The sequence below is a fragment of the Cupressus sempervirens genome, chromosome 10 (assembly GCF_028749045.1).
Source record: "Cupressus sempervirens isolate cs-2001-9-10 chromosome 10, ASM2874904v1, whole genome shotgun sequence".
Classification (NCBI taxonomy): Eukaryota; Viridiplantae; Streptophyta; class Pinopsida; order Cupressales; family Cupressaceae; genus Cupressus; species Cupressus sempervirens.
In genome coordinates, this window is record NC_143127.1 from 266,657,674 (window position 1) to 266,668,532 (window position 10,859).

Consider the following 10,859-nt stretch of genomic DNA (forward strand, 5'->3'; position numbering starts at 1 on the left):
ACCTTTGGTTGCTGCAATGGCTATTACAGCTCTGACTGAGGTATACCTAGCAATTGGTGCAAAAGTTTCTTCAAAGTCTATTCCTTCCTTTTGAGAGAATTATTTCGCCACAAAACAGGGTTTATGTTTTTCAATGCTACCATCTGCAACATACTTAACTTTGAAGAGCCATTTGGATGAAACAACAAATTTTCCTTTAGGTCTAGGCACTATGTCCCAAACATTATTTTTAAGTATTTGACTGATATTCTTCTACCATTGCATCTTTCCAAACTTGATGCTTGAGAGCTTCAGAAGCATTAGAAGGTTAAAAGTTTGGAATCTCACACATGAATGTATTGTATGTTAATTTGTGAGGTCTTTTGCTTTCTCTGAATGTCCTTGAAGGTGCTATGAATTCATCTCCTTCCTCTATTATTTTTCTTGCCCAAAGTGGCCTCTTAGATTTATTGCCAGGACTCTCTTCTTGAGTCTCTAGAAAAGTCTCATTTTCATTTGAAGTCTCCTCAGGGTACTTCCTCTGAATCTCGGGAGTAGGAACCTCTTCTAGGGAACAAGGTGAATCGTCTGTATCTGGTTCCTCTGAAATTTTGGCTCTTTTGAAAGCAATGTCTTCTTCAAAGATGACATCTCTGTTGAGTTCTATTTGCTTTTATCTAGATATGTAGATTATGTAATCTTTTACTTTTTCACTAAAACCAATAAGGATTCTTTTCCTTTTAGTAGGTTCTAATTTTGTCCTTTTCTCCTTAGGTACATGAACATACACATCCAAATATCCTCAAATGACTAATGTCAAGTTTCATACCTGAAAAGGCTTCTTCATGAGTTTTCTTGTCTAGACGTGAGTGAGGGCATCTGCTTTGAATATAGACTATTGTATTAGATGCTTCAGCCCAAAATGACAAGCTCAAGTTCTGATCATATATCATAGCCCTAGCAGCTTCTACAATGGTTCTATTTTTCCTTTCAACAGCTCCATTTTATTGTGGGTTGTAGGGAACTGTAAACTCCCTCTTAATCTCAGCAAGTTTGTAGAATTCTTTAAATATCTCAGAAGTGTATTATTTCCCATTATTTGTTCTTACAATTTTAATTTTCTTTCCTAAGGAGTTTTCAATGATAGTTTTGAATTCTTTAAATTTAGAAAAAATCTCTTCAAATTCTTTGCACTTAAGGAAGTCTATCCATGTCTTCCTTGAAAATTCATCAGCAAATATCACATAGTACAAAAAAACCTCCTAAGGATGGTGTTGACATGGGTTCACATAGGTCAAAGTGTACTAGTCCTAATACATCTTTAATTTTGCTCAAACTATGAGGAAATGATTTTTTTGTGTTTTTCCCTAAGGCCTAACCTTTGCAAGATTCATTTTGAATTTGACTTAATTTGGGCATTCTGGTTACCAACTTCCCCATAGATGTTAGGGCATGAAAGTTGATATGACCTAATCTTCGATGCCAGATTTCATTTGAATCTAAGGTCTCATGAACAAGTGCATGATTTTTCTTAGTGAAAAGCTCATATAGTAGTCCTTCTCTTACTTATAGACATAACAGAAGTCTAAACTTATATCAATGACCATAATGACTCATTTCAATCACAACTCGATAATGATAATTATGTAAATCGATAATGATCTAAACAAATAGGGATTGGAATATATCTCAATCATTACTAAGATACGATCTTAGATGAATATATATATATCATTGATCACAAATATTGTATGACCAAAGCTACATACTTAAACCCTTCTGAACTAAGAAGATCACACATTGGTACTTCCCTTTGTACTAATTCGATTTCCTTTGTCACAGCATCTTAGTATTCGTCTGTGTATGTGTATCCCATTTTAGACATTACAGCAAGAAATTAGTTTCATATGACTGATAAAGAAAATTAAGAAGTGTAACAATAAAAGATATCATACACCAATCTAACTTAGTAAACTCCATGAAAGGTACTCAAATTAAACATAAGAATGCAAGGTATAAATGTAAACACCAAATGAAAAGTGGAAATGTTGTGTATCAATTTCATTAAAATGTATAATAGGGATATAAAGCAAGGGGAAACATCCTCCTATCCCTAATCAATAATCAGGGAGAAGATGACTTAATAGGCTTAAATAGGACTTGAGCAATAAATGAGTCAACGGTTCTTCACTAATAATGAATTGGGGCAAACTAGATTTGAGGGGAAATTATAGATTAATGCAAGATAGAAGGTTAAATAAACAAATATGATAAGTTGCAGCAAGTACAAAACAAAAGAAAAAATTGCAATGACTTGAAATAGTAACTAGAAGACAACACCAACCTATGATTCCAATATAAAGTGGCTTTGTAGGGTATAGAATGTATGGGGCATTCTATTCCCAAGTATAGATAGCCTAGAGGATTGTATACCTAATGATTTTGTCTAAATAAATTAGGACAATCTATCAAATCTCATACTTTCTAGATAAAATCTCGATAGATTCTTCACCTATTCATGCACACAATAAAACAAGGAAGAAGGTTGTATGGAAGGGTTTTTCTTAGTCAAGCCCTTGTTTGGAATCAACCTTGAAATTTAAATAAAGTAAATGAGAGCAAGTTGTCCTATACCAGAGGCTAGATCTGAAAAAATGAAGAATTATGTACCTTGACAATGCAAATACTTATTTGAATGTGATCAAATATGTTGATGCAATAGCTTTGGCTTGACACATTTTTCAAAAGGAAATCATGAAAGACAAAGTCTTTTGCAAAGAATGTTGTAACTTTCCACAATGCCTAATTGAGAGTTATGTAGAGACTTGAATAAATGTGAAGAATCAATGTTTGTAAATCTTTTTCCTCAATGTTTGACTCCTTTGCTTGGCCTTTAATGGGGTAAAGAAGCTTGCTCCATGGAGAAAAACACCTTGAATGTCTGGGATCATTTTCAGAATGTTAGGATGCCAAAGAGCTCTTGAACTTTTTATTGCCTTCTTGATTGCTTTCATGTGAGTGATAATGGATGCATGATACCAAAATGAGGATAGATATACCACTTATATCCATCTCACAATATTTTGAGGGTTAAAAGTCAAGAGGTTTGACCACAATCCAAATATCAACTAAATTACCAAAACATACCCTTGATTCAAATCTCAAGCAAAAGCCTAAGGCATAAAACTCCTAGGACAATGTATACTCACCAATAATGCTCAAATTTAAACCCTAGGTCTCGGATAACTAGGGGATGTCGGGTTACAAAGAATGACTAATTTTGAGGTCATCACTGAATATGAAGGCTACAAATGGTGACATAGGGCTCATGTGATGAATAAATGATTCGATTGGAGAAATAATAGAGGAGCACAATTAGAAATAAGGGATTGCCTCAATTTTAAATGAAATTGAATTAACATTATACTCATGTTTGAATTTAGTTTCCATTGAGCACCATATACTCTCAGGTGGGTGCTAAACAATCATGAAACTGTACAAACCAATAAGGCACTTATAACTAAAAACAATGCAGGAGGACCCTATGCCCTTTCACGTTACAAACATGCCAAAGTGAATGATAAAATGATTGCAAAAATAACTAGTCTTTTTATGGAAGATAGAAATATTTTTAGTGATAGAATATGATCTAAGGCTAGGAAGGGAAAAGATTCATTAAAAAGGCAAACAGTGCATTATCACATGATGTCAACCAAAACTTTGGACTTCTATGGTTAACGTGATAAAAAAAATACTTTGATTTGGATGGTAGATACAATAATGTATTTGGCTTCCATTTTTCTTTGTTGAACCATTTTAGACACAAGCTGAAAGAAATTCCCCCTCTAAATTAATCTCTTCCTCAGATTTAGGATCAAGGAGCACGAATATAATGCTCCAAACCCTCTCCCTTTACGAGAGCTTGATTCTCTTAATTATGGATTATATTAAAGCCTTCCCTCTACAATGTGAAATCTTAGAACATATCTACTCCCCCAACAAATGATGAAGACTTTCAGATTCAGGGATGATTTGGATAAAAATTGAGTGGGAATGATTTAGAGGATGAGGAGTGGAAAACTGATGACTAGGATTCCAATCCCCAAGATGAGAATGCCCCCTTTGAGCATGATGAAAGAGATAAAAAGAAGCAAAGGAAAAGAACGATTGTGGATGAGTTGGCTTCTATGGAGGTGGCTTCAGATACAGATGCCCTTGCCGAGAAGAGTGTCTCGCTGGAGGAGGAAGGTCTGATTCCTCATGAGGCTCCCAGTATGGAAATGATAGAAAATACAAACTCTACTTAGGGATGCCCTTCATCTCTACAGATAATTGGCACACCTCGCTCCCCCTTCCTGATCTTCTAGGGGTTGTGAGGAATGTTGTAGTGGATCAGAATGAAAAATCTCTCTTCGATTTAAAGAAAGAGGGTGTTTCTAAGTTGGAGGAAAAAGAGAAGATGTTAGCAATCGTGCGAAGGAAATTTGGTCAGCATTATTCAAATAGTGTTAGAAGTGTTCAGTGTTAAATGTCTAGTCTTGTTGCAGTTTTATCATACCTCTCAAAAATTATGCTGTAATACACAATTTGAATTGACCAAATTTATTACAAGTCAGCAGAAAAACTTTCAAAGTTCGAAAAGAAGAATAAAATAAATTGTTCTTTTATTATAGCTTTTAAATAGCAGAGCAAATATACAAAGCATCTTCATTGTATAGTTCGCAGCCTGTCTCTAGTTTCATCTGCCAAGCATCTGAATTCATTGTACACTAAAATTGAAGTATTACAATCTATGACCAGCAAAACATCTCGAGGTAACATGTACAATTTTGGGACGCTGAGAAGCTGTCTAGCAGAAAAGATGCACAACTCTGCATTATGATGACAGCAGCAGTTTGGTGTGTGTCATTCTTTACACAAATCTAGAATCTGGTTTACAGATTCGTTTTATTCTCAAACATCTTCCCTTTTCACAGAAGACAAAATTGCAATACTTGTTCTGGTAAAAATATTTTTAAAACAGACAATATGGTCTGATCCATACGCATTAGCTAGAATTCATAAAGAAATTGTTTGAAACGGACCATATGATCCGTTTGCAAGCCCAGTGCAACTGACATACTCCCATCGTTAGTAGGACTGGGCAAAATGAAACCAAGGCCTTCATATGCAATACCTCCAGGTCCCATGAATATTGGTCTCCCCCAACCAAAATCTGCATCATGGATGGGCAAACGAGCCCAACTTGTGAGGCCGATATTAGGACACCTAAAAGTATGAGCCCCTCTAACTAAAGCAGTCAGATCAGGTTGAAGTTCCAAGTAATCTAAAGCAGATCTCAAGTATTCATCATCCATCCTCCCTAAGGCTTCATGAATTCTGCTTGCTGAATAATAAAGGGGCTTTGAAACAAGATCTCCTGAAACAGCAATGGGTGTCGTGGTGAAAATACAATTACCAAAATAACCGGGGGGAAGTGGCGGTCGAAGCCTGCTTCGGCCATCTGTTGCAATATACAATTTGGTTTCTTGGTCATCTCCAAGATTTCTTGCTTTACAAGCACACCTCCAAACATGTCCAGAGAGCATTTCATAGCTGCTGTAGGCCACTTTGTTTCCATTTTCTTTTGCCTTTCCTTTAAGTCTCTCCATTTGTTCTCTGGTGATCTTGAAGATCCCAACTGAGAAATTGGTTTTATTTCCCTTCACAAAATCATTTTGATTCTTTAGGGCTGGAGGGGGTTGATACTCTACGTGACGAAATTTTGGAGTTGGGGGGTTTCTGGCTCTTAACAGAGTTCTATCTATGAATGGTGGAAGAGTTATGTCTAGCCCTCGGGCTACATCAGACCAGGTGTTGATGAAGTGTAAACCAGCGTAACCATCGGCTGCATGATGTTGCATTCCTACACCTAATGACACTCCTCCACATTTGAAGAAGGTTACCTGCAATGCAGACACATTAATGGATACAATGAGAAGAAATATCAATTACCTCTGAGAGTTTCAGATATGCAGATGCAATAATTGAAAATTGTAAAGGTACTGATCTAGTGAGACTTTAGGGCATTAGCAAATCCTGTAATGCATTATAGTCAAATATCAGAGGAACAGTAGTAAATCAAGAAATTCAATTTTCCCATATTTTGGGGACTGAATGGAGGAATGCATGAAAGAAATTAATTTATTAAACATTGAATTCCTGTAATGGGTCAATATTGTCAGTGACTGAGTATGCAAATTATACAGATTCCTTGAAACACTGGATAATCTAAATAGAAACACAGTATAATCTAAATAGTCTGCAGCTTACAGATTTCCTGAGCCAGAACCCAAAAAACCTTAGTAAGCAACAATGCAGCTCGGACAGCCTGAAGATGAGTTGGCTTGACGTTGTGGGTAGTTCCCAATGGTTTCAGGTTCAAATCTCTTCCGGGTACAAGAGGTGAGACATCTTGTCGGCAGCTGATCTCACCCGTGAGGAATTAGTCTCACTCACATCGGCCACTGGTCATTGCTGGGCTAGGTTTGAGGGACATTCCCAAGGGGAAAAAAAGCAATGCAGCTTGGACCACTTTAAGCCTTAGTCACGGATTTAAAATGAAAAAGAGGAAATTAAATGCTCAGAACGTGTATTTACTGCCTTAAGATTGGAAGATAAACAAACCCTGAGTTTTCATTTCTTCCAAGAACAAATTTCAGTTAAGAAGTTTTATGAGATACAGAATAAAAAGGAAAACCGCAGTCATGAGATTGACAAGCTTCTGTACACTGCCAATGTTACCAGTCCCCCATCAAGACGCCTACTAGTCTCATTATCACAAGATTTCTTGCATCTTTCTCATCGTACCTTCAGCGAGAATTGGTGGAGCCTGAAATCCATGAATGAAGAAGATCCCATTTAAATAAGATGAAACTAATTTGAAGTTTGAACCTTGACATTAACTAATTCCTAAAGGCTAGTGAATAAGGTCAAATTATATCCAGGAGAGTAATCCAATAGAACTTTTAATTTCGCTTTTAATTTCATTTCAAATTCTAGATGCCACCGCCCATGATCATTTTTGAGACACCCATTTCACAACAGACAACAACAAACAACACAGACTAGTTTAGTTCAATCAAAGACGCAAATATCCATGCAGAGGTAAAAACTAAATTCAACGGTGGAGGTAAAAAGGAGCAGTGGATTTTTTCTTGTCCTCTAGGTAGAGTTGGATCCTCGGAGGTGCTCCAAATTGGGCAATTCAAGATGCGCGCACACAGAGAAACTAAACAAATCGACTGAACAGAAAATCATTATTTTGATTTCGTGCACCTCCAGGGGTTAAAGAGGGACGGTGGGCTCTTTGCACCCTGAACTCCCAAATAAAAAATTCTGGGTAATGGGATTCCAGATAATTCATGTAATCAATTTGCAAATTCTGATCACGGCCTCAATTTGAAAAAGGGTTGTTGCATTGCACTAGTTATTTAAATCATATTAAAAAACGAAAACAGAGAACGATCAAATGAATTAGAAACTAGATTAGCGAAAAATATACCTGAAGTACAAGCAGAGGATATGCAGAAATGTCTTCTGTATAGTTAACCTTCGGAACGAGCTGATTGAGCTCCATTGTAGGCGCGAAATCCCCAAAATCATCAATCACGGAATCCGTGACAGCCTCCACAAGAAGAACCCCTTTCCCATTGCAATTAATTTCAATACGCCCATCTGGGTCTCTCTTGAGTCGGCCCGCCATGGGATAGAACGGGACCAACACCTTACTCAGAGCTTCCTTCAGAATCTCGATTGAAAAGAAGTCCGGACTGCCATTGGGTCTGTAGAAATAAACACTAGCAGTGTGTATTCTTGGAACCACCAGGTCCACATTAGAGTTCCATAGATCCCTCTCCGGAGTGGGTTGTGCAGGCTGCACCAGTGACGAACTCTTCACAGTTATATTCATATCCGCCTCCAGGAAATCTGGAACAAAATAATGTAGCGATGTGTGAGAGGGAATTCGATTTAGATCTGGTCTTAAAATGGGTGTTAAACATTGTGTCAAATGCTATAATTTATAAATAGAAGATTATGAACCTAAAAACACAAAAGCATAACCTTGGGCATTTAGTCTTCAGAGAGTCAGAATGCGGAAAATGAAATTACCAGGCTGTCCTACGAAATGTGAGGCAATTGAAACAATAGAATTCTTACAGATTTCTAGGCCAACTATAGTTCCGTTCTAATTTTGTTGAGTGGGCATAGAGCGCCATCGCCTACAGCTCTTGAGAAGACAGATGGATTGGGCATAGCCTATGAGGCAAAGTTATTTATAAAGTAAAGCTTCGCATGACATCAATTGTGAAACAACAGGCCAACAGGTACACTGCATGATCGAAATGTACGTCTGTACTCTTTTCATGAAATAGAGCTCTAATTTTACTTTTGTTTAAAGGGCTATTCCATTTTCGAAAAAAATTGCTTGACAATACTCGTCAGGTTTGGAACAGAAACCCAATCTTGTTTTCCGCATTTGAAAGGGAATTGAACTTAGCACCGTTGTGTAAGCTTAACGCGCAAACAGATTTCAAATTTGTTCAAAAGTTACACACAATGGCAAGTTTTATGTTGATATTCGCATCGTAATCCGCAATTGCATGACCCATTAATTAATCACCGCAGCTTTCAGAAATTACAATAAGATTGCAGCATTCCTCTCTCCCACGGATCAAACCGGTCAAACCCCCCTACCGCCGAGATTTAAATTGGGAGAGGAAAACCCACATAAGAAACCACACAATTACGCCATTTTTTAAATACTTCTCACAGATATAAATCTATAGAAATGTGTTATTTATTGGAGCTCCTTTGTGAATGGCTCATTTCTTTTCAATGGAATACCAGGCTAAGGAGCCTTGGTTTGTGAGGTATAACTCTATATCAAATCTCTAATATATCATACAGCACATATTAAAAAATCTAGCATCTACAAAACCTGCTTCAGTTTTGCAGTATTTATTCATCCATCAATTATCCTTGCGATGGATCAAGACGTGCGAGTGCTTACAATTTCCAGGCCTCCACTACAACCCAATCACCTCAGCGCTTAAAATATCTCATAATTTCGTCATAAATTGTCCAAAGTTTTCATTTAAAAGGTACACCAAGAGATCAGGGATTTACCCATCCAAAAACATAAAAACGAGAGCAATTTTATCATTTTAAGGATTAAAATGAAAAGTTTCACCATTAATGAACACATCCACAAAAAACTGAACATACATTTCCTAAATCACTCTGTCCACAATTTACACATTCTACAAATTAAATGTCCAAGGCACTGAGAAAAGCAATGAACATGAGTACCTCACAGAAACTAAAACACTTCCTCTTCTTCCTTCTTTCCACGAATCCAAATGTATGCAGTAAATTGTACACAGTATCTCCTGATGGCTAAAGCCCGGTATGCCTATCAATACACCCAATTAATCAAATTGTACAAACATTGTTCAAATGCAATGGTACAGCCATGTTTTTCTGTGTCCGAGGAAAGGATATTGAGAATAGATGCCCTTCCCTGAAGGATGTAGGTCGGAAGATTGTTCTTAAAGGAACTGGTTGCTTGCTACGCGCCATTAGCCAGGGACCCACTTTCTCCTTACCAACTCCCTCTACCCACCCACTAGCAACCATCTTTGAATACAATTATTAAATTAATCATCCCTCCGCCATGGATTACCTTCACTCACCTACCTTCAATCGCAATCAGAGCTGCCAATTGTTTGTCAAAATGTTAATCTCTAATCTCTATCTATCCAACACAGAAGGAGGTGTTTTCAAATATCGGTAATCTAGCTTGAGCAGGAGTAACGCTTACGGTCTGGTCTTCCTTTTGTTTTAATTTTTAACCCTCCCAACCATGAATTAAAATGTGGTTTCCTCCCTTTTAGGTTTACTTGTACTGTTCAAAATCAAAGGAGAGATTTTTTATTAGCGCAGACAAGGAGGGAAGATGGAACGGCTTACCTAAAGTCCCTTTTTTTTATCTTTTATCTTTTTAACCCACGGGCGGCTTGGGGAAAGCATTAAACACAAGCCATTGGCGTCTCCATTCAAAGTTTAGGGGTTGTTGTTTTCCTCAAATTAGAACTAGGTGTCTTTTTGGTGAGTTAAGAATGGATTAAATTATATGATTTGATGAATCATTAAATGCTTGTTTAGGATATGATTCTGTTTTATTTATTTTTGAGGTTATGGCTTACGATTTCTTCTTTCAGAAACTTTTAGGTGCATCAAAAGAGGGTTTATTACAAAAGTTCATGTTTATTGATATTAGATCATTTTATTTCTATAAGAGATGGTTGTTCTCAAAATTTGATTGATCAAAAGTCTAGTCAAAATTATTCAACTTCATTATAGCATATGTTATAGCTTAAAAATCTATTTTAAATTCAATAAATTCAATAAAGTCATAGCATAATGGTAATAATGATGATATAGTGACATCAAAAAGTATGTTAGGTGTAATTTATAGTGTTTTATTAAAATATAATCTCTATTTGTATTTATCTTGATCTTTTGAGTTTTTTAATGAAAGATTTGTCATCATGGGAACCCATGTCTTACGTTGAACCTCTTCGTCTAAGAGCCAAACCCATGGACATGATTGTTTCTTTGTCCCTTAAGATATGAAAGTCCTACATTCAACAAGACTTGGTCTCTCCCTCATCCCTTAATATGTCAGAACTTTGAATTCAACAAGACTTTATCCCTCCTAAACTCTTTTAGAATTTTTCAACAGTAATAATAAACTAAAAATCCATTGACATTGTATTATTTAATTATTAGAAATATATAATTCAATAATATTATATATTTATAATTATCTTTAATAT

At 36.4% G+C, this 10,859-nt stretch overlaps 1 protein-coding gene across 3 annotated transcripts; it reads right to left on the minus strand.

Moving 5' to 3' along the window:
* Positions 1 to 4,626: 4,626 nt before the first annotated feature.
* HCT (hydroxycinnamoyl-CoA shikimate/quinate hydroxycinnamoyl transferase) lies at positions 4,627 to 9,543 on the minus strand. Of its 3 annotated transcripts, none has more exons than XM_089807198.1 (3): positions 9,331 to 9,543; positions 7,523 to 7,947; positions 4,627 to 5,924 (listed from the first exon to the last, which is right to left on the minus strand). In XM_089807198.1, the coding sequence occupies exons 2-3, from the start codon at positions 7,928 to 7,930 to the stop codon at positions 5,031 to 5,033; spliced, it is 1,302 nt and encodes a 433-aa protein (XP_089663324.1). In that variant the 5' UTR covers positions 7,931 to 7,947; positions 9,331 to 9,543; the 3' UTR covers positions 4,627 to 5,030. The 3 variants fall into 3 exon arrangements, with proteins under 3 accessions (XP_089663324.1, XP_089663326.1, XP_089663325.1); XM_089807200.1 differs by lacking the exon at positions 9,331 to 9,543 and adding an exon at positions 8,179 to 9,315; XM_089807199.1 differs by lacking the exon at positions 9,331 to 9,543 and adding an exon at positions 8,083 to 9,046.
* Between the last annotated feature and the right edge of the window lie 1,316 nt (positions 9,544 to 10,859).